The sequence below is a fragment of the Oncorhynchus tshawytscha genome, linkage group LG02, assembly GCF_018296145.1.
Source record: "Oncorhynchus tshawytscha isolate Ot180627B linkage group LG02, Otsh_v2.0, whole genome shotgun sequence".
In the NCBI taxonomy this organism is placed as follows: Eukaryota; Metazoa; Chordata; class Actinopteri; order Salmoniformes; family Salmonidae; genus Oncorhynchus; species Oncorhynchus tshawytscha.
This window is the reverse complement of record NC_056430.1, coordinates 4,878,816-4,905,705: the sequence shown is the minus strand read 5'-3', so window position 1 is coordinate 4,905,705 and position 26,890 is coordinate 4,878,816. Positions and strand designations below refer to the sequence as shown.

The 26,890-nt window shown below is 42.7% G+C and overlaps 1 protein-coding gene across 1 annotated transcript in view; it reads right to left on the bottom strand.

The window, feature by feature from the left end:
• Positions 1–26,890, bottom strand: part of LOC112263258 (metabotropic glutamate receptor 7-like) — a 359,595-nt gene that overhangs the window by 84,109 nt on the left and 248,596 nt on the right. The window contains exon 7 of the mRNA XM_042329693.1: positions 22,532–22,671. Within this exon, the coding sequence (XP_042185627.1) occupies positions 22,532–22,671 (140 nt within the window). The remainder of the gene's footprint in view (positions 1–22,531; positions 22,672–26,890) is intronic.

Here is a 26,890-nt window from a genome sequence, read left to right as displayed (position 1 = left end):
TTTTTGCCTTAAGTAATCATCTGTGTTATGTAACCATACCAAACATATCATATCATAACATATCATATCGTAACATCTCATAACATAACATAACATATCATACCATACCATACCATACCATACCATATCATAACATAACATATCATAACATAACATATCACATCATAACATAACATATCATAACATATCATAACATATCATAACATATCATATCATAACATATCATAACATATCATAACATATCATACCATAACATATAATATACTATAATATCATAACATCATATCAAATCATAACATATCATAACATATAATATAATATCATAACATATAATAAACTATAATATCATAACATATCATAACATATCATATCATAACATATAATATACTATAATATCATAACATATCATATCATAACATATCATACTAATTGAGTTTCTTGTATTTACAATTAGTAGGGTACGTCTAGTGTAGGCCTATGTGGATTCAGAATACACTGTCTGATGGCGGATACTCTTTTCAATTCCAGTATACTTTCCCCATCATTTACTGCATATTGACCATGACAATATGCCACGGTCCAGTAGAGCTGAAGATAAATACGGCAAGTGTTACCGCAGCACCAAGATATCGGACCAAAAGGCTCCTTAACAGCTTCTACCCCCAATCCATAAGACCGTTGAACAACTAATCAAATGGCCACCGGACTATTTACATTGTCATTGTCCGCCCGGTGTCCTTTGTCGAAATTGGTGCGTAATCTCCAGCTGCAAGCATTCTTACATGTGATTCAGAGGAGAGAGGAGACTTCCACGAACGATATATCATCGAAGAGATATGTGAAAAACACCTTGAGGATTGATTCTAAACAACGTTTACCATGTTTCAGTCGATATTATGGAGTTAATTTGGAAAAAAGTTCGGTGTTTTGATGACTGAATTTTCGTTTTTGCTTTGGTAGCCAAATGTGACGAACAAAACGGAGCGATTTCTCCTACACAAAGAATCTTTCAGGAAAAACTGAACATTTGCTATCTAACTGAGAGTCTCCTCATTGAAAACATCCAAAGTTCTTCAAAGGTAAATGATTTTATTTGAATGCTTTTCTTGTTTTTGTGAAAATCTTGCCCGCTGAATGCTAATGCTAAATGCTACGCTAGCTATCAATACTGTTACACAAATGCTTGTTTTGCTATGGTTGAAAAGCATATTTTGAAAATCTGAGATGACAGTGTTGTTAACAAAAGGCTAAGCTTGAGAGCTAGCATATTTATTTCATTTCATTTGCGATTTTCATGAATAGTTAACGTTGCGTTATGGTAATGAGCTTGAGGCTGTATTCACGATCCCGGATCCGGGATGGCTAGAATCAATTAAACCGTACACTCCACAGAGCTTGGATTTACGGAAGAATGGCCAGAAAAAAGCCATTGCTTAAAGAAAAAAATAAGCAAACACATTTGGTGTTCGCCAAAAGGCATATGGGAGACTCCCCAAACATGTGGAAAAAGGTACTCTGGTCAGATGAGACTCAAATTGAGCTTTTTGGTTATCAAGGAAAACACTATGTCTGGCTTAAACTCAACACCTCATCACCCCGAGAAGACCATCCTCACAGTGAAGCATGGTGGTGGCAGCATTATGCTGTGGGGATATTTTTCATTGGCAGGGACTGGGAAACTGGTCAGAATTCAAGGAATGATGGATGGCGCTAAATACAGGGAAATTCTTTTTATTTGATTTTTTTATTTATTTCACCTTTATTTAATCAGGTAGGCTAGTTGAGAACAAGTTCTCATTTACAACTGCGACCTGGCCAAGCATAGCAGTGTGAACAGACAACAACACAGAGTTACACATGGAGTAAACATTAAACAAGTCAATAACACAGTAGAAAAAAATACAAAAAGAGTCTATATACATTGTGTGCAAAAAGCATGAGGAGGTAGACGAATAATTACAATTTAGCAGATTAACACTGGAGTGATAAATGATCAGATGGTCATGTACAGGTAGAGATATTGGTGTGCAAAACAGCAGAAAAGTAAATAAATAAAAACAGTATGGGGATGAGGTAGGTAAATTGGGTGGGCTATTTACCGATAGACTATGTACAGCTGCAGTGATCGGTTAGCTGCTCAGATAGCAGATGTTTAAAGTTGGTGAGGGAGATAAAAGTCTCCAACTTCAGCGATTTTTGCAATTCGTTCCAGTCACAGGCAGCAAAGAACTGGAAGGAAATGCAGCCAAATGAGGTGTTGGTTTTAGGGATGATCAGTGATCAGTGAGGGAAACCTGTTTCAGTCTTCCAGAGATTTGAGACTGGGACAAAGATTCACCTTCCAGCAGGACAATGACCCAAGGATACTGCTAAAGCAAACTTTTGTGGTTTAAGGGGAAACATATAAATGTCTTGGAATGGCCTAATCAAAGCCCAGACCTCAATCCAATTGAGAATCTGTGGTATGACTTAAAGATTGCTGTACACCAACAGAAGCCATCCAACTTGAAGGAGCTGGAGCAGTTTTGCCTTGAAGAATGAGAAAAAATCCCAGTGGCTAGATGTGCCAAGCTTATAGAGACATACCCCATGAGACTTGCAGATGTAATTGCTGCAAAAGGGGGGTTTGGGAGGGTGAGTAGTTATGCACGCTCAGGTTTCTGTTTTTCCCCTTATTTCTAATTTGCTTCATAATAAAGAATATTTTGCATCTTCAAAGCAGTAGGCATGTTGTGTAAATCAAATGAAACAAACGCCCCCAAAATATATTTTAATTCCAGGTTGTAAGGCAAAAACATAGGAAAAATGCCAAGGGGGGTGAATACATTCGCAATCTGTACATTGTACATCTGTGCCAAGCTTATAGAGTCATTCCATCAGCAAACTCAAATCCGATTTAAAGGGTTTGAATACTTATGTTAATGTAATACATACATATTTTTAAATACATTTGTTAAACTCTATAAAAAACAGTTTTTGCTTTGTCATTATGGGGTATTGTGTGTGGATTGGTGAGGTAAAAAGCTATTTATCAATTTTTGAATAAGGCTGTAACGTAACGAAATGTGGAAAAAGTCAAAGGGTCTAAATTGTTATTTAAATGTGATATTTTTTTCTAAAACATTTTAAACCTGCTTTTGCTTTGTCATTATGGGGTATTGTGTGTGGATTGATGAGGGAAAAAGCAATTTAATCAATTTTAGAATAAGACCTAACTCACAGGTGAGTGACTAAACCCACGCTTGGTGAATAGCACTTTTTTTTATTTCTGGGAGCAGGATACAAGAGAGCTTAATAGATCATGTGATACTTCATTTTTTGAGACAAGAATTAATAAATAAATCTTCACAGCAACTTGTGGAAAATGAACATCCTGACGGTCTGAAGCAGTCATCCTACACCACCTATTGCCAGGGATAATGTGGCATTTCTGATTTGTCAGTAAGACAGAAATGAGTGGATACTACCTTGATGACTGTTGTAGATTTACACTACCTGTCCTATAGATGGTTATAGTCTTAAATTATTACTTTGAATAAACCGAGAGCTAAAACGCTCCTTGTCCCGTACTGACATGCTAGTTATCTAGCTAGTTAGTGATAAAGCGATCTGCTCATACTAGCTGACAACATATCTAATTGTAACTAGCAAGCTAACTAGCAAGCTAGCTACATTTACTAAGGTTTCTGCGTTCTAAATTGGGAGTCATTTTACAGCTTGCATTTATTGTATCATGTTTCTATCACTAAATAGTTAGATTACAAATCAAGAAATACTGCTTACCTGAAAGCGGTTTTGTCGGACAGAGATCCCTCTCTAGCTGTCGCCAGCTGTCTACTACGGTACCTTAGATACGGATATCATGACGGTCAGACGTGATCAGCAGAGACCATGGATAGTACACAACCTTTGATTGGCGTACAGATTAGTACTCTGTGGTGTTTGCCAACTAGTGAACATAAAAGTAAAGTAGGATTGTTTTTTAAAGTGCAATAACAAGACATTGCCAAAAAAACAGAAATGAATTTGATCATCTCGAAAACTAAAGCAGATCGCATGATACCGCCCACCTCCTCCTGTATCAATGTGTGTAACTACTGTTGTGGTGTTTGTGAATCTCTGTGTTTGTACTATTAGTGCAGTTCATTACTTGGACTCTAGGGGTCTCCTTCCTGTCCAGGCGCTAATCATTGAAGACACCGCAGAGGAAAATCTAACGTGATTATAACCAAACCCTGTTGCTATGGATACTGAACAGGATCCATATTTTCGGCCTTGAGTTCTTCCTTTTTTCCACTCTACAAAGAGGACAGAATGTTAAGTAGACCTAGTAAACTATAACAGAAATATAAAATAGGGATTTTTCATGTGTTGTGAGCCTCCATTTCATCTTGAGATGTAAAATGAAGGATGCACATCACGAGGAAGAGCGAGGAAGAGGAGGAAAACCACATGGAGAAGGAAGAGGAGGAAGAGGAATAAAAAATTGGAAGATGAGGAGGAAAAGAACATGGAAGAGGAAGAGGAGGAGGAAAATAACATGGAAGAGGAGGAGGAGGAAGAAGAGGAGGAGGAATAAAACATTGGAGGAGGAGGAGGCGGAGGAGGAGGAGAAGGAGGAGGAGGAAGAGGAGGAGGAGGAGGAAAATAACATGGTGGAGGAAGAGGAGGAGGAGGAGGAAAATAACATGGAAGAGGAGGAGGAGGAGGAGGGGGGAGGAGGAGGAAGAGGAGGAGGAAAATAACATGGAAGAGGAGGAGGAGGAAGAAGAGGAGGAGGAATAAAACATTGGAGGAGGAGGAGGCGGAGGAGGAGGAGAAGGAGGAGGAGGAAGAGGAGGAGGAGGAAAATAACATGGAGGAGGAGGAGGAGGAGGAGGAGGAGGAGGAGGAGGAAGAGGAGGAGGAAAATAACATGGAAGAGGAGGAGGAGGAAGAAGAGGAGGAGGAATAAAACATTGGAGGAGGAGGAGGTGGAGGAGGAGGAGGAAAATAACATGGTAGAGGAAGAGGAGGAGGAGGAGGGGGAGGAGGAGGAGGAGGCAGAGGAGGAGGCGGAGGAGGAGGAAGAGGAGGAGGAAAATAACATGGTAGAGGAAGAGGAGGAGGAGGAGGGGGGGAGGAGGAGGAGGAGGTGGAGGAGGAGGAAGAGGAGGAGGAAAATAACATGGTAGAGGAAGAGGAGGTGGAGGATAAGGAAAATAACATGGAAAATAACATGGAAGAGGAAGAGGAGGAGGAGGAGGAGATCGTGGAAGAGGAGGATCAGCGGAATCTGTTGATGCAAGAAAGGAAGATAAGAATTCCATATCGGAATTCCATATCGACTACTAATTCCTACTCCCAAACCTGTCCTGTAGACCTGAGAGGATAGGATAGGGGATTAAATAGGTGGAAGTGTACACTGTGGTGTAGGGAATGTTGAGTCAGGTATTGGGTCTGTGGACAACAGTGCATCTCATGCACATTTACTCAATACGCGTAGCCTGAAGTTATTTTCCATTCAAAGTTCACTTAGAAAGTACAAGTATTTTGTACATTCTGTTTTCGTAGGCACCGAAGGAGAAAGACCATTGGTAGGTCACATTCCAAAACAAGACGGAAAAGTGAAATGAAAGGTTTTCTTTCTCTTTCATTTTTTTTGCTGTTGCTGCTTTTAGAAGTTGAATGAATTTGATGAAAGACCAATTACTTGCAAACCGCATGTGTTATTTTATCAAGGATAAAACACAGGCAAACCAAATGTCTGTGGTCTGTTAAATTCCATTCTAGAGGCCAGCACACTTGATATGATGCAAACAAAACAACACAGAATATGAAAACAACATTGGAGGAATAACATCGCTGAAGGTGTTGAACAAACTGTTCTCAAACAAGCAACTCCTTTGGGGCAGCATGGTTTCTGGCAGGGACAATCTCTGGCCCTAGAGCCTATTTACAGTGCTCTTGTTGCTTCTTTACCATAAAAACATGACCATAACAGCTTTACGTCAAGGAAGGGTCCGATATGCTACCGTTGGAATTCCTTCTGGTGTCTCCCGAGTGCCGCAGCAGTCTGAGGCACTGTAGCGCTTGAGGCATCACTACAGCCTCGTGTTCAATCCCAGGCTGTGTCACAGCCGGTGTGTGACCGGGAGATCCTTGAGGCTACGCACAATTGGCCCAGCATCATCCGAGTTAGGGGAGGGTTTTGGCCGCCCGGGATTTCATTGTCCCATCGTGCTCTAGCTGTCCCATCATTGTCCCATCGTGCTCTATTTGTGCCCGGCCAGGTGCCTGCAAGCTGACTGTGGTCGCCAGCTAAACGGAGTTTCCTCTGACACATTGGTGCTTCTGGGTTAAACGAGGAGTATGTCAAGAAGTAGTGCGGCTTGGCAATTTCCTGTTTTTGGAGGACGCATGGATCTCAACTTTTGCCTCTCCCGATTCCGTAGGGGAGTTGAAGGGATGGCAGCACAAGACTGTAACTACCAATTTGGATATCACTAAAAAGCTGGTTAAGGCGGCATGCATTGAAACGCATGGCTTTCTTTTGCAAAATAACAATGAATTAACAGATTTACTGTATGTTCAAACAACATATAACATCACATTAAGGTAGTGGGACGTTCACTGTGTGATCTATTTTGCTCCAGAGAAGAAGAGGCTGATTGTTTCCTCATTGGTGCAGATGCTAGCCTAGCTTCTAAATAACGTTAGCTAGCTATCAAGCCAGATTTACTTAGCAGCTGTACATAGCCCACAGACCTTGCTACTAGGACCTTGGAGTGTGACTGTTTGAATCCCTTCTGTTTCTGCCCTGCATCTGCCCTGCAACCTGCGCTGTCTGGAACTGCAAGGAGTAACAGTGTAGCCTACGTTGCTATTGTGATAAAGACCAAAACCAGCGGGAGTACCATTGAGGACAATAGTGTCTCTCTATGGTTAAGGATCTTTTAAATAAACACAAATAGTTCCACAAGAAATTGCATCCAAATACTAATAAAAGTATGTCAACTAATAAAATAATGGACGATCTGACCAGAGAACAGTTTGTCAGCAATCTGTAAGTAATTGAAAGAGTACATCTGTTCTGTGTGTTAATCCACGATATCAATGAAGGATAAATGAAATAACCTCGAGGGACAATCCTGGTGGAACAACATTACTGCTGACAAAGTTGCAGATGAGACCTGGATGTAGTCTGAGGACAAAGTGAGGGAAACGATTCATGAGCAACTGAAGATGGACCACAGAAAGATTGAGGAGGGAGTGGAAAACTAACCACTGGCCCAAATGACAGGCCCAGGCCTATAGTGGTCATGCTTCTGAGGTTCAAGGACAAGGCAGCTGAGGTTCAAGGACAAGGTAGCTGAGGTTCAAGGACAAGGTAGCTGAGGTTCAAGGACAGGGTAGCTGAGGTTCAAGGACAGGGTAGCTGAGGTTCAAGGACAGGGTAGCTGAGGTTCAAGGACAAGGTAGCTGAGGTTCAAGGACAAGGTAGCTGCGGTTCAAGGACAAGGTAGCTGTTGTCTTGAGTCAACAAGTATTCGACTCCATTCGTATGGCAATCCTAAATAAGTTCAGGAGTTCAATAAGCTCAGTATCCGGCCCCACAAGAGGATCCAGAGTGCTTGATCACCCTCTGCAACGGGACCCTGGACTTCCTGACGGGCAGGAGGCTGTGAGGATTGGCATCAGCTCCTCCTGCACACTGAATCTTAACACAGGGGTGTTTCCTCAGTCCTCTGCTCGACTCCCTGTTCACCCACGACTTCTTGGCTTTCCACCAACTCTATCATCAAGTTTTCTGACAATGCCACAATTGTAGGCCTGATAACCAACAGCCTATAAGGACGAGATACGTGAACTGGAATTGTGGTGTCATGACAACAACCTCCCCCACAATGTCAGCAAAATAAAGGATTTGATTGTTGACTTCGGGAAGCAGAAGGAGGGCACACAACCCAGTACACATCAATAGGACTGCAGTAGAGAGAAAACCAGTACACATCAATAGGACTGCAGTAGAGAGAAAACCAGTACACATCAATAGGACTGCAGTAGAGAGAAAACCAGTACACACACCTCAGTAGGACTGCAGTAGAGAGAAAACCAGTACAGATCAATAGGACTGCAGTAGAGAGAAAACCAGTACACATCAATGGGACAACAGTAGAGAGAGTCAACAGTTTTAAGTTCCTCAGCATCCACATCACCATGGACCAAAAACTCACCAGTGACCACTCTTGTCAAGAGGTACTTACAGCGTCTCTACTTCCTAAGCGGCTAAAGAAATATGGCATTCCGCCCCACCTCCTCTCCAAATACTAACACTGCATCACCGAGAGCGTCCTGACCGGTTGTATCATGGCCTGGTATGATAATTGCTTCTGTCCATGACCGCAAGGCCCTCCAGCGAGTGGTGAAGATGCCCAGTACACACACACACACACACACACACACACACACACACACACACACACATCATCATCATCATCATCATCATACTGTAACTGATGCTACTAGACTCTTATTATACTGCTCAGTTTATACCCCCCCACCAACAATTATTGGACTATAAATTGTGCCTTCCTGTATAATGCTTCTGGTAAACGCTATATACTAATGAGCCATTTACTTTATGTTTGTATTCTTATCTTTTATTATGTCTTACTGTTGTTGTATTGTCCAGAAGGAACCTGCTAGTGAACATTTTCGTTGAGCGATGTATACCATGTGTATTCCATACAAACAACTAATACAATTTTAAACTTGAAACATGACCTAATATTTGTGGGTATTAAATAATGTGTAACTGACAGATGCGCTACGTGTTTTAAAATACACATACAGTCGAAGTCGGAAGTTTACATACACTTATGTTGGAGTCATTAAAACTAGTTTTTCAACCACTCCACAAATGCATTGTTAACAAAACTATAGTTTTGCAAGTCGGTTAGGACATCTACTTTGTGCATGACACAAGTCATTTTTCCAACAATTTTTTACAGACAGATTATTTCACTTATAATTCACTGTATCACAATTCCAGTGGGTCATAAGTTTACATACACTCAGACTGTGCCTTTAAACAGCTTGGAAAATTCCAGAAAATGATGTCATGGCTTTAGAAGATTCTTATAGGTTAATTGACTTTGTTTGAGTCAATTGTAGGTGTACCTGTGGATGTATTTCAAGGCCTACTTTCAAAGGCATTGCCTCTTTGCTTGACATCATGGGAAAAAGAAAAGAAAAACATTGCATCTGGTTCATCCATGGGAGATTTCCATATGCCTGAAGGTACCACGTTCATCTGAACAAACAATATTATGCAAGTATAAACACCATGGGACCACGCAGCCGTCATACCGCTCAGGAAGGAGACGCGTTCGGTCTCCTAGAGATGAACGTACTTTGGTGCGAAAAGTGCAAATCAATCCCAGAACAACAGCAAAGAACATTGTAAAGATGCTGGAGGAAACAGGTTCAAAAATATCTTTATCCGCAGTAAAACAGGTCCTATATCGACATAACCTGAAAGGCCGCTCAGCAAGGAAGAAGCCACTGCTTCAAAACCACGACTGCACATGGGGACAAAGATTGTACTTTTTTGAGAAATGTCCTCTGGTCTGATGAAACAAAAATAGAACTGTTTGGCCATAATGATCATCATTATGTTTGGAGGAAAAAGGGGGAGGCTTGCAAGCCGAAGAACACCATCCCAACCGTGAAGCACAGAGGTGGCAGCATCATGTTGTGGGATTGCTTTGTTGCAGGAGGGACTGGTGACCTTCACAAAATAGATTGCATCATGAGGTATGTGGATATATTGAAGCAACATCTCAAGACATCTCAAGACTTCAGTCAGGAAGTTAAAGCTTGGTCACAAATGGGTCTTCCAAATGGACAATGACCCCAAGCATACTTCCAAAGTTGTGGCAAAATGGCGTAAGAACAAAAAAGTCAAGGTATTGCAGTGGCCATCACAAAGCTCTGACCTCAATCCCATAGAAACTTTGTTGGCAGAACTGAAAAAGGCCTGAATCAGTTACACCAGCTCTGTCAGGAGGATTAACGGGCCAAAATTCATCCAACTTATTGTGAGAAGCTTGTGGAAGTCTACCTGATAAGTTTGACCCAAGTTCAACCATTTAAAGGCAATGCTACCAAATACTAATTGAGTGTATGTAAACTTCTGACCCACTGGGAACGTGATGAAAGAAATAAAAGCTGAAAAACATAATTATCTCTACTGTTATTCAGACATTTCACATTCTTAAATTAAAGTAACTGACCTAAGACAGGAAATGTTTACTACGATTAAATGTCAGGAATTTTGAAATGCTGAATTTAAGTGCATTTGGCTAAGGTGTATATGTAAACTTCCGACTTCAAATTGCAGACTTTTGTCTGTAAAGTATTTTTCGTTACAAGCCAGCCCACGGTAAGACTAGCCAATGGCGTCGGCTAATGGGGATCCCCAAAAAACTATAACAGGACAAACTCTGGTGGAACCTCTCCTAGACTAAGAGGACATTTGTGAGCCTCCAGAGTGGCGCAGCGGTCTAAGGCACTGCCTTGCCAGTGCTAGCTGCATTACTACAGATCCTGTGTCGCAGCCGGCCGCAACCCGGGAGACCCGCGAGGCGACGCACAATTGGCCCAGCATCATCCGAGTTAGGGGAGGGTTGAAAAGACTGTAACTACCAATTGGATATTACAAAATTGGGAGTATATTGATTGATTCAGGAGACAGTTTTTGCAGTCAAAGGCCTTGTCTCCCGAGGGTAACAAACATCTGATTCATCCTCAGTCACAGTTTTAAGGGGATGCTGTGAATTTCACAGTAACTTACAGGTCACTCAGCAAGTTTCTGATTTACATATGGCAGCAGACCTACTGTAATCAGCAGACCTACTGTAATCTAAATACTGTATCCAATCAAGTACTGTGTAATGACACAAGGTACAATTCCATATAATTTACTGTACTATACTGTAAAACGTTAATGCTACTGTAAATTTAATGAATGAATGGATGAATGAATGGATGGATGGATGAAATTCAGTGAGGGGATTGGGGTTTGTGTTTCACTGTATTTACTGTTATTGCATGGGATTGGTACAAGCAGGTTGGATGGGATTGGTACAAGCAGGTTGGCTTTTATAACACTTACAGTTCTAGAGGCCTTGACAAAGGCTTCCAGCTGGCAGCGACTACAGGGCTAAACAGATCAGAAGGACATGGAAAAGGTTTAAAGGTTTAAGACTAGATGCCATTCCAATCCCCTACACATTGTTAATTGATGATGCTATCACATACTTTTTAAATTGGTACATCATTTTCACTGACAGGTGCAACAAATATAACTTCTTATAAGGCACGACTTAACATACGTTAGTTCGGGAGACATGTATGGCAGGTAGCCTAGTGGTTAGCGCATTGACTAGTCACCGAGAGGTTGCATGATCAAATTGCATGATCAAATCCCCGAGCGGACAAGATAAAAATCTGTCATTCTGCCCCTGAACAGGCAGTTAACCCACAGTTCATAGGCCGTCATTGTAAATAACAATTTCTTCTTAACTGACTTGCCTAGTTAAATAAAAAAATTGCCAGAGAAAACAATGTCGTGCGCCCACTAGTGATCAAAAGGGTTTTGACACTCCATTAGAAATATAGCAATTATTTCACTACTCACAAAATGTTCCCACAATGCAACATCATTTACAGTAATGTGCATTAAAACTTTTCATAGTATTTTACTGTTGATAATATCCAAGATTACTGTATAAATTACAGTTTGTCTGTTACAATGCATTTGAACCTGTTTCCCAATCAGCACTCTATATTCCAAACATAGTGAACTACTTTTAAACAGAGTCCTATGTGCCCTGGTGGTCAGAAGTAGTGCATTATCCCTGTGGGCCCTGGTCAGATGTAGTGCATTATCCCTATGGGCCCTGGTCATAAGTAGTGCATTATCCCTGTGGGCCCTGGTCAGAAGCAGTACATTATCCCTATGGGCCCTGGTGGTCAGAAGTAGTGCATTATCCCTGTAGGCCCAGGTCAGAAGTAGTGCATTATCCCTATGGTCCCTGGTCATAAGTAGTGCAATATCCCTATGGGCCCTGGTGGTTAGAAGTAGTGCATTATCCCTGTGGGCCCTGGTCAGAAGTAGTGCATTATCCCTATGGGCCCTGGTCATAAGTAGTGCATTATCCCTATGGGCCCTGGTGGTCAAGAAGTAGTGCATTATCCCTATGGACCCTGGTCATAAGTAGTGCATTATCCCTATGGATGCTGGTCAGAAGTAGTGCATTATCCCTATGGACCATAGTCATAAGTAGTGCATTATCCCTATGGGTCCTGGTCAGAAGTAGTGCATTATCCCTATGGGCCCTGGTGGTCAGAAGTAGTGCAGTATATAGGGAAGAGTGGGGAAACAAGCTGAGCCTGAATGTTCCGTAGGAATCCCAATTGACGAGATCAAGATCAATGATCATTGCTGCTAATAGAGATGACAGAGATGATCATATCACTAAAACATGAAATAGTTCTCCAGATCTGAAGAGTGTGACAGTATCAGACATACTCAAGTTATTAATTCATACTGAAGAGAAAAAAAAATCGTATCAATGCTTGTTAGAGCACTGGGGTTAAATTCCCTCCGAGTTGAAAACTACAGAGTGTCAGACTTGAGGTATATTTAAACCAGAGAGACATTAGACAGCTTAAAAGCCTAAAAAGTTTTTTTTTTAAGAAAATGCTAATTTAAGCCCAGGCAAATGAAGATTGTGTAACATCCATGAATTATTAAATGGTTGGATCTGCTTGAAACATGAAGAAATTAAACTCACTACAGTTAGTTGCTGCCTCTCTCTCCTTCCATCTCTACCTATACCCAATATCGCTGAGTTGGTGTCCGAAATGGCACTCCCTATGCAACTTTTGATCAGAACCCAGTGAGACTGGGCCTGGGTTCCCAAAAGCATCTTAAAGCTAAGTTCATCGTTACAACTTTTTGTAGTAGCATTGTTAAAATCTCTGAGCTGTTTTCCCAAAACCATTGTTATTAACTTTGCACTTGAAAACACTGGTAATCTAGCGCCTGCCAAAGATCACTGGTAGAACAGCTAAATAAGATGATTTATTTATTTTTGTTGCCCTCACGTGTCACTCAATACACATTAGATCTCCGTTAAACATAAAATAACGTGGGTTTATCCTTCTCTCTGTGACCTGCGATGACTTCAGAACAAAGTTGACTACAAATAAAAAGTGACCTATGTCTTTGCAATTAATACAAACAAAATATGCTTCAAATGAAAACCTAGATGACTGCATTAAAATCAAACATATTTAAATACCTTAGATATTCAATCAGTTTTGCTACTTAATTTGTCCCAATATACAATATTTTGTGACATGTAGCCTAAAATGTGACCTGATGTGCCGAATCGGTGATTTAAGTCATTTGTATTGGGTAAGCATTAGAATAAGCCGCAGCAATAGGTGGAATTATCTCTCTGTGAGCTGATCTGTTGTCAGTATTGTGAAATCATTCTAACGTTAAGGTAATATTTGAATGGAGAAAGCTGATCTGAGAGCAGCGCTTCCTGTCTTTCGATTCAATCTGTATTGCTCTCTCTGTCTGTCTGTCTGTCTGTCTGTCTGTCTGTCTGTCTGTCTGTCTGTCTGTCTGTCTGTCTGTCTGTCTGTCTGTCTGTCTGTCTGTCTGTCTGTCTGTCTGTCTGTCTGTCTGTCTGTCTGTCTGTCTGTCTGTCTGTCTGTCTGTCTGTCAGTCAATCTCTCTCTCTCTCTCTCTCTCTCTCTCTCTCTCTCTCTCACACTCTCACACTCTCTTGCTCTCACGAACACTCTGTCTTCATCTCTCTATCTCTGTAGATGGCTTGTAAGTGTGCATTCAAGCCAGATAAAGTAACAGTTCATGTTCTATGTAGCGTGATCTCCGTTGTTTAACTTAAGCAGTAAAAACCCTACCTAGACATCTAGTAGCTCAAAATGACAAACTAAGGGGACTTCATTTGACTTTGCCAGTCACATAATCCCAAACACCCCTTGTCCGAGTGGTTCAGTCATTGAGCCCTACAGCCTATTCCCCACACTGGGCATAATGATGCAGAGATGACATTTTCACGGGGAGCTAAGGGGCCCGTCCTTGGAGTCTGGAGCTGGAGTCATCCGTGACTCATCCTTAGTGTCCGGAGAGACCGGGGAGAGATGAAATCATGCCAGGGACATAGTCTGTGTACCAAACGGCACCCATGTTGTCTATTTAGTGCACTGCATAAGGAATAAGGTACCAGTTTGGGACGCAGATACACAGAGTTCCCCTGAGATCCTGGCAAGGATGACAAATGAACTGTGTACATGGTATTCCATAAAGCATGCCAAATCGATTTGGGGATCGAAAAGCAAAGGCCCTACTGTTAGAGCTATAATACATGTGTTGGTAGGGTAAACATTACAAGTTACAAATACATAAATAGCTACAAGCAGCTATGACGGGGTTCAAGCTGTGGGCCATATTTGCCACCATCGGGGGAAAGAAGTTGACACATTGGATGAGCTATTTCTTTACTCCTTACCACACTTGCCAAATATCAGAATTCTAAATCAAACAGATCATGCAAAACGCTTTTCAAGAATTTTGGAAGTGTTTTTATGACGGTGACTTTAAGAGGTTAAAACATTCTTCTCCAGAACCGCTGGACCAATCAGCACCAAGTTTGGTACATCTTTAGAACTTCAGACACAAAAAAACAATATGGCTGCCGTTTTATGAACTATTTTATTCTGTCCATCAGCAGCAACATGTGGCCAAACTGAACCATACAGTAAAAGTGAGATAAATATCCCGTTGTCGTCAGTATGTGTATACGTTGTATTGTTTATAAAAGATCAACAAATACAAATACATAAAAATAAAAAAAATCATATCCTTTGAGCATGTGCGCCACATTTCGTCACTCTGAGTCAAACAGATCAAGAGAGATAAACAGATGCCCGTTATAGCATCACCGAGTGATCGATCTGAATGTGATAAGTTGAGTCTTGACAGTTTTTTTTGGAACATGTGTTACCTTGTTTTTGTTACAAAAACAAATTTCTGTGCCAGACCACGTCCACGTGAATGTTTATTGGTCACATTGTTTGACATGCTATCCTGGAAAAAAAAAATTGTGAGAGCTTGGTCCATAGATGACATCTATCAACTTTTGTGCCAATTGGTCATTCGGTGCCAGAGGAGTATTGGTTTAAATGTTTTTCACACAATTCTAAATGGTGGACCTGAACGGTCCATGAGGCAAATTTGTTCCTTGAGAGGGACGAACGTACTAGATTTTCACCCTCTAGGTCGCACGGGCATGACCTTTTAAAGTTGCATTTTCAATCGCTTATTATAGCGCCACAAAGTGGCTAATTGGCATGACATTGCTTGAGAGGTTGTGGCCCTTGGCCCTTTACCATCATGTCAAGTTGCACCCCCTCCTGGGCATCCAAGGGACAAGTCTAGCAGTTATTAACATAATCAATCTCTTCCTCTTTACATTAACGAATATGAGCACAAAATAACAAACATGCCATCTATAATCTACGTTGATCTATTTGCATGTTTCCACAGCTCCATGTGTCGCCAGCCCACTAGCAAGTTTGAAATGTCACGTACCAAATAGCACACTATTCCTTATGAATGGCACCCTATTCCTATTCCTTATAAATAGCACCCTATTCCTTATAAATGGCACCCTACTCCTTATAAATGGCACCCTATTCCTTATAAATGGTACCCTATTCCTTATAAATGGCACCCTAGTCCTTATAAATGGCACACTACTCCTTATAAATGGCACCCTATTCCTTATAAATGGCACCCTATTCCTTATAAATGGCACCCTATTCCTTATAAATGGCACCCTACTCCTTATAAATGGCACCCTATTCCTTATAAATGGCGCCTTATTCAAAGCGAGCAGGCCTTTCTAATCGACCTGGCCCGGGTATCCTGGAAGGATATTGACCTCATCCCATCAGTAGAGGATGCCTGGTTGTTCTTTAAAAGTAATTTCCTCACAATCTTAAATTAGCATGCCCATTTCAAAAAATGTAGAACCAGGAACAGATATAGCCTTTGGTTCACTCCAGACCTGAAAGCCCTCAACCAGCACAAAACATCCTGTGGCGTACGGCACTAGCATCGAATAGTCCCCGCGATATGCAACTGTTCAGGGAAGTCAGGAACCAATACACACAGTCGTTTAGGAAAGCAAAGGCTATCTTTTTCAAACAGAAATGTGCATCCTGTAGCTCTAACTCCAAAAAAGTTCTGGGACACTGTAAAGTCCATGGAGAACAAGAGCGCCTCATCCCAGCTGCCCACTGCACTGAGGTTAGGTAACATGGTCACCACTGATAAATCCATGATAATCGAGAATTTCAAGAAGCATTTCTCTACGGCTGCTCATGTTTCCTCCTGGCTATCCCAACCCCGGCCAACAGCCCCCCCCCCCCCACCCACCCACCCAAATCCAGATAGCGGATGTTCTGAAAGAGCTGCAAAACCTGGACCCCTACATATCAGCTGGGCTAGACAATCTGGACCCTCTCTTTCTAAAATGATCTGCTGCCATTGTTGCAACCCCTATTACTAGTCTGTTCAACCTCTCTTTCAAATTGTCCGAGATTCCTAAAGATTGGAAAGCTGCGGTGGTCATCCCCCTCTTCAATGGTGTGTGACACTCTAGACCCAAACTGTTACAGACCTATCACCATCCTGCCCTGCCTTTCCAAAGACTTAACAAACAGATTACTGACTTTTTCAAATCTAATTTTACCTCTCCGCTGTGCAATCTGGTTTCTGAGCTAGTCACGGGTGCACCTCAGCCACGCTCAAGGTACTAAACAATATCATAACCACCATCGATAAAAGACAGTACTGTGCAGCCATCTTCATGGACCTGGCCAAGGCTTTCGAGAGAGACTCTGTCAATCACCGTATTCTTATCTTATTCTTATTCAAATGACTGCCTCGCCTGATTCACCAACTACTTCTCAGATAGAGTTCAGTGTGTCAAATTGGAGGGCCTGTTGTACGGACCTCTGGCAGTCTCTATGGGGTAACACAGGGTTCAATTCTCTGGCCGACTCTTTTCTCTGTATATATCAACGATATCGCTCTTGCTGCTGGTGATTCCTTGATCTAGAAACTAGAATCGGCTTCCTATTTCGCAACAAAGCCTCTTTCACTCATGCTGTCAAACATACCCTCGTAAAACTGACCAACCTACCGATACTCGACTTCAGCGATGTCATTTACAAAATAGCCTCCAACACTCTACTCAGAAAATTGGATGGAGTCTATCACAGTGCCATCCGTTTTGTCACTAAAGCCCCATATACCACCCACCACTGTGACCTGTATGCTCTCGTTGGTTGGCCCTCGCTACATATTCGTTGCCAGACGCACTGGCTCCAGGTCATCTATAAGTCTTTGCTAGGTAAAGCCCCACCTTATCTCAGCTCACTGGTCACCATAGCAGCACCCACCTGTAGCACGCGCTCCAGTAGGTATATCTCACTGGTCACCCCAAAGCCAACACCTCCTTTGACTGCCTTTCCTTCCAGTTCTCTGCTGCTAATGACTGGAACTAATTGCAAGAATTGCTAAAGTTTGAGACTTATAGCTCCCTCACTAACTTTAAGCATCAGCTGTCTGAGCAGCTTACTGATCGCTGCACTTGTACACAGCCCATCTGAAAATAGCCCATCCAACTATCTACCTCTTATTGTATTATTTACTTTTTCTGCTCTTCTGCACACCAGTATTTCTACTTGCACATCATCATCTGCACATAAATCACTCCAGTGTTAATTTGCTAAATTGTAATTATTTCACTACTATGGCCTATTTATTACCTTATCTCCTTATGCCATTTGCACACACTGTATAAAGATTTTTCTATTATGTTATTGACTGTATTGATTTGTTTATGTGCAACTCTGTGTTGTTGTTCTTTGTCACAATGCTTTGCTTTACCTTGGCCAGGTCACAGTTATAAATGAGAACTTGTTCTCAACTGGGCTACCTGTTTAAATAAAAGTGAATTTATTTTTAAAATGGCACCCTATTCCGTATAAATGGCACCCTATTCCCTAATAAATGGCACCCTATTCCCTAATAAATGGCACCCTATTCCCTATAAATGGCACCCGATTCCCTATAAATGGCCAGCTAATTCTTGATTTCGACTGGCTGAGAAGAGCTGCCTGCCTGCCTGTCTGTCTGTCTCGTCTCGACTCCCGTTCATTACTATAGATCGAATTTCAATTTTGAAACAATTTTGCAAATGTCGGAGAGACAGAAAGGAAGGTTTATTCTCCGCTGTTGAAAACTAAATGTTAGTCTAAAAGAAATGTGAGATAATGTCTAGATGTTTTTTTATAGTGGAGATCAAGTTTATAAATTGCCTGGCTGGGCTGATGAGACAGTGAATTGTGCAGTCAGATGTAACAGAGCAAATAGGCATTTTAAAGTCATAGATTTAGCCGGTGGTAATTTATGGAATAGACACTGGATGGAATGCGGTTTTAACCAATCAGCATTCAGGACTAGACACACCCGTTGTATGATTCCTTTTACATGCTGACCACACCGGCAACATTGTGTGCGCAAGCATGAATCATTTCATCCAAACTGCTCACGCGCGTCAATGAGCATCTGCATAGCCAGGCGTTATAATAGTACAGCTCTATTTTAGTGCCTGGTGCACTGCAAGTCCTGCCTCTCCCATCTCCTCTCTGGTTTTTAGGAGCATATACACATATACACATGTGGGTGAATAAAAGATGAACGAGAACCACAGTCCAGTCGTTTGCAGTAATACACATTAAAGTTGGTTGCCAATCGCCATATTAAATCCACAGAAGAAGAAAAAAGAAGAAGACTGAACTAGGAGAGAGTACAAGGAGAGAGTACAAGGAGAGAGTACAAGGAGAGAGTACTAGTAGAGAGTACAAGGAGAGAGTACAAGGAGAGAGTACAAGGAGAGAGTACAAGGAGAGAGTACAAGGAGAGAGTACAAGGAGAGAGTACAAGGAGAGAGTACAAGGAGAGAGTACAAGGAAGAGTACAAGGAGAGAGTACTAGGAGAGAGTACAAGGAGAGAGTACAAGGAGAGAGTACAAGGAGAGAGTACAAGGAGAGAGTACAAGGAGAGAGTACTAGGAGAGAGTACAAGGAGAGAGTACAAGGAGAGAGTACAAGGAGAGAGTACAAGGAGAGAGTACTAGGAGAGAGTACAAGGAGAGAGTACTAGGAGAGAGTACAAGGAGAGAGTACAAGGAGAGAGTACAAGGAGAGAGTACTAGGAGAGAGTACTAGGAGAGAGTACAAGGAGAGAGTACAAGGAGAGAGTACAAGGAGAGAGTACAAGGAGAGAGTACAAGGAGAGAGTACAAGGAGAGAGTACAAGGAGAGAGTACAAGGAGAGAGTACAAGGAGAGAGTACAAGGAGAGAGTACAAGGAGAGAGTACTAGAGAGAGTACAAGGAGAGAGTACAAGGAGAGAGTACAAGGAGAGAGTACAAGGAGAGAGTACTAGGAGAGAGTACAAGGAGAGAGTACAAGGAGAGAGTACAAGGAGAGAGTACAAGGAGAGAGTACTAGGAGAGAGTACTAGGAGAGAGTACAAGGAGAGAGTACAAGGAGAGAGTACAAGGAGAGAGTACAAGGAGAGAGTACAAGGAGAGAGTACTAGGAGAGAGTACAAGGAGAGAGTACTAGGAGAGAGTACAAGGAGAGAGAGAGTACAAGGAGAGAGTACAAGGAGAGAGTACAAGGAGAGAGTACAAGGAGAGAGTACAAGGAGAGAGTACAAGGAGAGAGTACAAGGAGAGAGTACAAGGAGAGAGTACAAGGAGAGAGTACAAGGAGAGGAGAGTACAAGGAGAGAGTACTAGGAGAGAGTACAAGGAGAGAGTACAAGGAGAGAGTACAAGGAGAGAGTACAAGGAGAGAGTACAAGGAGAGAGTACAAGGAGAGAGTACTAGGAGAGAGTACAAGGAGAGAGTACAAGGAGAGAGTACAAGGAGAGAGTACAAGGAGAGAGTACAAGGAGAGAGTACAAGGAGAGAGTACAAGGAGAGAGTACTAGGAGAGAGTACAAGGAGAGAGTACTAGGAGAGAGTACAAGGAGAGAGTACAAGGAGAGAGTACAAGGAGAGAGTACTACTAGGAGAGAGTACAAGGAGAGAGTACAAGGAGAGAGTACAAGGAGAGAGTACAAGGAGAGAGTACAAGGAGAGAAGGAGAGAGTACAAGGAGAGAGTACAAGGAGAGAGTACAAGGAGAGAGTACAAGGAGAGAGTACAAGGAGAGAGTACAAGGAGAGAGTACAAGGAGAGAGTACAAGGAGAGAGTACAAGGAGAGAGTACAAGGAGAGAGTACTAGGAGAGAGTACAAGGAGAGAGTACAAGGAGAGAGTACAAGGAGAGAGTACAAGAGAGTACAAGGAGAGAGGAGAGAGTACAAGGAGAGAGTACAAGGAGAGAGTACAAGGAGAGAGTACAAGGAGAGAGTACAAGGAGAGAGTACAAGGAGAGAGTACTAGTAGAGAGTACAAGGAGAGAGTACAAGGAGAGAGTACAAGGAGAGAGTACAAGGAGAGAGTACAAGGAGAGAGTACTAGTAGAGAGTACAAGGAGAGAGTACAGGAGAGAGTACAAGGAGAGAGTACTAGTAGAGAGTACAAGGAGAGAGTACAAGGAGAGAGTACTAGGAGAGAGTACTAGGAGAGAGTACAAGGGAGAGTACAAGGAGAGAGTACAAGGAGAGAGTACTAGTAGAGAGTACGAGGAGAGAGTACAAGGAGAGAGTACTAGTAGAGAGTACAAGGAGAGAGTACTAGTAGAGAGTACAAGGAGAGAGTACAAGGAGAGAGTACTAGGAGAGAGTACAAGGAGAGAGTACAAGGAGAGAGTACAAGGAGAGCGTACTAGAGAGAGTACAAGGAGAGAGTACAAGGAGAGAGTACAAGGAGAGAGTACTAGTAGAGAGTACAAGGAGAGAGTACGAGGAGAGAGTACAAGGAGAGAGTACTAGTAGAGAGTACAAGGAGAGAGTACAAGGAGAGAGTACTAGGAGAGAGTACAAGGAGAGAGTACAAGGAGAGAGTACTAGTAGAGAGTACAAGGAGAGAGTACAAGGAGAGAGTACTAGTAGAGAGTACAAGGAGAGAGTACTAGGAGAGAGTACAAGGAGAGAGTACAAGGAGAGAGTACGAGGAGAGAGTACAAGGAGAGAGTACTAGGAGAGAGTACAAGGAGAGAATACAAGAGAGAGAGTACTAGGAGAGAGTACAAGGAGAGAGTACAAGGAGAGAGTACTAGGAGAGAGTACAAGGAGAGAGTACAAGGAGAGAGTACTAGTAGAGAGTACGAGGAGAGAGTACAAGGAGAGAGTACTAGTAGAGAGTACACGGAGAGAGTACTAGTAGAGAGTACGAGGAGAGAGTACAAGGAGAGAGTACTAGTAGAGAGTACAAGGAGAGAGTACAAGGAGAGAGTACTAGTAGAGAGTACGAGGAGAGAGTACAAGGAGAGAGTACTAGTAGAGAGTACAAGGAGAGAGTACAAGGAGAGAGTACTAGTAGAGAGTACTAGGAGAGAGTACAAGGAGAGAGTACTAGTAGAGAGTACAAGGAGAGAGTACTAGTAGAGAGTACGAGGAGAGAGTACAAGGAGAGAGTACAAGGAGAGAGTACAAGGAGAGAGTACAAGGAGAGAGTACAAGGAGAGAGTACAAGGAGAGAGTACAAGGAGAGAGTACAAGGAGAGTTTATGGAGAGAGTACAAGGAGAGAGTACAAGGAGAGAGTACTAGTAGAGAGTACTAGGAGAGAGTACAAGGAGAGAGTACAAGGAGAGAGTACTAGTAGAGAGTACTAGGAGAGAGTACAAGGAGAGAGTACAAGGAGAGAGTACTAGTAGAGAGTACTAGGAGAGAGTACTAGTAGAGAGTACAAGGAGAGAGTACAAGGAGAGAGTACAAGGAGAGAGTACTAGTAGAGAGTACTAGGAGAGAGTACAAGGAGAGAGTACAAGGAGAGAGTACAAGGAGAGAGTACAAGGAGAGAGTACAAGGAGAGAGTACTAGTAGAGAGTACGAGGAGAGAGTACGAGGAGAGTTTATGAGGAGAGAGTACGAGGAGAGAGACCTAGGAGAGAGTACAAGGAGAGAGTACTAGTAGAGAGTACTAGTAGAGAGTACGAGGAGAGAGTACGAGGAGAGTTTATGAGGAGAGAGTACGAGGAGAGAGACCTAGGAGAGAGTACGAGGAGAGAGTACTAGGAGAGAGTAGACAAACTCAACATGCGCACGGTAATGTAACAGAGTATCCCTGTCGAAGACACACTCAGACCACTAGGATGCCCTCTTGGTGTAATGGTTTTAAGACGATGGGTTACTACGCGGGAGACCTTGGTTCAAATCCCTCCGCTTGCATATACACACATCATCGTACTCACGTTGAGCTGTAATGTCTCTGTCCACTGTCCAATGTTCTTGTACCCCGGGGAGCTGTTGTTGTTGATCTGATACTGGAACAGGTCGTAACGTCCCGGAGCATCACCGTTCCTGTTGAAATTCACTGACGTCCCAGCACTTCCTGCAACGGGAACAACGGCACAACTTGACGCGCGCTACGTGTTAACGTAGGACGTGTTACATCCCTGCACTTTGTAAAAAGGCTGAGTTTCCTAACATGAACATATGTAACAGTATAACTTTAGACCGTCCCCTCGCCCATACCCGGGCGCGAACCAGGGACCCTCTGCGCACATCAACAACAGTCACCCCTCGAAGCATCGTTACCCATCGCTCCACAAAAGCCACGGCCCTTGTAGAGCAAGGGGAACGACTACTTCAAGGTCTAAGAGCAAGTGACGTCACCGATTGAAACGCTATTTAGCACGCACCACTGCTAACTAAGCTAGCCGTTTCACATCCGTTACACATATAATCACTTGGTTAGAGTTGCTGACAGGCTTAGCAGTACCAGACAGGCGTCACGGTAGCTGGCTTATCATTACCTCTTTCTCCCTCACCAGCTCACATCGAGACCGGACCCCTGTCTCTCGCAAACACACACGGCCGCCATCTTAGCAAGCCACGCCCTCGAAAAGCTAGCCATATGATGTGGTTACCAATCCCCATCAGATACCCATGAACATCCTGACTGGTGCATGTATACAGGACCTTTCACACCCCTTGATTTTTATCCACACATTTTGTTGTGTTACAAAGTGGGATTAAAATGGATTGAGATGTTTTTAGTTTTTTTTGTCAACGATCTACACAAAGAGTCTGTAATGTCTCAGTGGAAGAAACAGTTATGGAAAATAAAACACTAATATATATTTTGATTAGAGCAAGTATTCAACGCCCTGAGTCAATACATGTTAGTATCACCATGGCAACGATTACAGCTGTGATTCTTTCTGGGTAAATCTCTTAGTGTTTGCACACCTTGATTGCACAATATTTACCCATTATTCCTTAAAAATGTTTTCAAACTCTGTCAAGTTGGTTGTTGATCATTGGTAGACAGCCATTTTCAAGTCTTGCCATTGATTTTCAAGCCAATTAAAGTCAAAACTGTAACTCGGCCACTCAGGAACATTAGATGTCTTCTTGGAAAGCAGAACCAGGTTTTCCTCTAGGGTTTTACCTGCTTAGCTCCATTCTGTTTATTTTATCCGAAAAAATGATGACAAGCATACCCATAACACGATGTAGCCACCACTATGCCTGAAAATATGAAGAGTGGTACTCAGTAATGTGTTGTGTTGAATTTGCCTTAAAACAAAACACTTTGTATTTAGGACAAAAAAGTGCATTTCTTTGCCACATTTTTCATGTAGTATTACTTTAGTGCCTTAATGTAATATTTGTTATTCTGTACAGGCCTCCTTCTTTTCACTCTGTCATTTAGGTTAATATTATGGAGTAAGTACAATGTTGTTGATGCATCCTCAGTTTTCTCCAATCACAGCCATTAAACTCTGGAACTGTTATAAAGGTGCCTGTTAGAAGGTTGACCCACCCACAATTCCTAGTATCCTGTCCGCAACCACCCGACTATATGTGATGAAGTGAAAATCTGTAACCCGCAAATATAGAAAATGTGCTAATAGGATACAGTCAAAGACGTAAGAATGGTGTATTTGACAGGGGGTGCAGGAATATTTTGTTGCCTGATTTTTAGATACACTATGTTTCTGGTTGAAATACTATCTTCTCGGAGATGCAGAAATAAATTAATCAATTAGAAATGTTGCCTACGTTTTAGTGTAACATTTTACTGCAAGAAATTCTTCATTCTACAGGAGTTAAGATTAAGATGTTACAGACTTGCAGTCCGTGTCCAGATGTCAGTTTCCTTTTAACCATCTAAACAGTAGGCTACAGTTCCCTTGATGTGCCATAGACCTATTTGAAGTCCTCGTCTTGTGTGACTGTCTCATTTGTATAGCGCCTCACAACCATCACACGTACATATACACGGAACTAAATATAGCCTACAGTACATAACATACTCAGCTCAAGAATTAGCTTTGCAATCTGGACCCAGTAATAGAATATGGTATCCTCCTACGGAGATGGTACTTCTATATAAACTCTGTTAATCACACAACAGTAACTACAGCATTTAACTGCTTAATAGACTCCTTGGTTATTCCATGATACCCCTGTATGCTTGAAAGTATCTCTTAAAGTCATATCAAGAATAGTTTGTAACAGAGATATTTTTAAGGGAAGAGATTTTATGGCAACAGTGATTATGGGAAGATACCAAGACAGTAAAAAAGAGTGTGACTGCAGAGTCCCTGCTGTGCCTGCGTTGCTGTGTGGGCGGCGGATCGAAGCCTGTTGCCCCTTGCTAGCTAGTCGCTTCATGCTTCATTATCTCCTCTCTCACATGCTGACTGATGCCTCGACTCCCTCCCTCTGTCTCTGGGGTGAAGGAGTTATATAGGAGGAAGTATCTCCCTCTGTCTCTGGGGTGAAGGAGTTATAGAGGAGGAAGTATCTCCCTCTGTCTCTGGGGTGAAGGAGTTATAGAGGAGGAAGTATCTCCCTCTGTCTCTGGGGTGAAGGAGTTATAGAGGAGGAAGTATCTCCCTCTGTCTCTGGGGTGAAGGAGTTATAGAGGAGGAAGTATCTCCCTCTGTCTCTGGGGTGAAGGAGTTATAGAGGAGGAAGTATCTCCCTCTGTCTCTGGGGTGAAGGAGTTATAGAGGAGGAAGTATCTCCCTCTGTCTCTGGGGTGAAGGAGTTATAGAGGAGGAAGTATCTGCCTCTGTCTCTGGGGTGAAGGAGTTATAGAGGAGGAAGTATCTCCCTCTGTCTCTGGGGTGAAGGAGTTAAAGAGGAGGAAGTATCTCCCTCTGTCTCTGGGGTGAAGGAGTTATAGAGGAGGAAGTATCTCCCTCTGTCTCTGGGGTGAAGGAGTTATAGAGGAGGAAGTATCTCCCTCTGTCTCTGGGGTGAAGGAGTTATAGAGGAGGAAGTATCTCCCTCTGTCTCTGGGGTGAAGGAGTTAAAGAGGAGGAAGTATCTCCCTCTGTCTCTGGGGTGAAGGAGTTATAGAGGAGGAAGTATCTCCCTCTGTCTCTGGGGTGAAGGAGTTATAGAGGAGGAAGTATCTCCCTCTGTCTCTGGGGTGAAGGAGTTATAGAGGAGGAAGTATCTCCCTCTGTCTCTGGGGTGAAGGAGTTATATAGGAGGAAGTATCTCCCTCTGTCTCTGGGGTGAAGGAGTTATATAGGAGGAAGTATCTCCCTCTGTCTCTGGGGTGAAGGAGTTATAGAGGAGGAAGTATCTCCCTCTGTCTCTGGGGTGAAGGAGTTATAGAGGAGGAAGTATCTCCCTCTGTCTCTGGGGTGAAGGAGTTATAGAGGAGGAAGTATCTCCCTCTGTCTCTGGGGTGAAGGAGTTATAGAGGAGGAAGTATCTCCCTCTGTCTCTGGGGTGAAGGAGTTATAGAGGAGGAAGTATCTCCCTCTGTCTCTGGGGTGAAGGAGTTATAGAGGAGGAAGTATATGTCTCTGTCTCTGGGGTGAAGGAGTTATAGAGGAGGAAGTATCTCCCTCTGTCTCTGGGGTGAAGGAGTTATAGAGGAGGAAGTATCTCCCTCTGTCTCTGGGGTGAAGGAGTTATAGAGGAGGAAGTATCTCCCTCTGTCTCTGGGGTGAAGGAGTTATAGAGGAGGAAGTATCTCCCTCTGTCTCTGGGGTGAAGGAGTTATAGAGGAGGAAGTATCTCCCTCTGTCTCTGGGGTGAAGGAGTTATAGAGGAGGAAGTATCTCCCTCTGTCTCTGGGGTGAAGGAGTTATAGAGGAGGAAGTATCTCCCTCTGTCTCTGGGGTGAAGGAGTTATAGAGGAGGAAGTATCTCCCTCTGTCTCTGGGGTGAAGGAGTTATAGAGGAGGAAGTATCTCCCTCTGTCTCTGGGGTGAAGGAGTTATAGAGGAGGAAGTATCTCCCTCTGTCTCTGGGGTGAAGGAGTTATAGAGGAGGAAGTATCTCCCTCTGTCTCTGGGGTGAAGGAGTTATAGAGGAGGAAGTATCTCCCTCTGTCTCTGGGGTGAAGGAGTTATAGAGGAGGAAGTATCTCCCTCTGTCTCTGGGGTGAAGGAGTTATAGAGGAGGAAGTATCTCCCTCTGTCTCTGGGGTGAAGGAGTTATAGAGGAGGAAGTATCTCCCTCTGTCTCTCTGGGGTGAAGGAGTTATAGAGGAGGAAGTATCTCCCTCTGTCTCTGGGGTGAAGGAGTTATAGAGGAGGAAGTATCTCCCTCTGTCTCTGGGGTGAAGGAGTTATAGA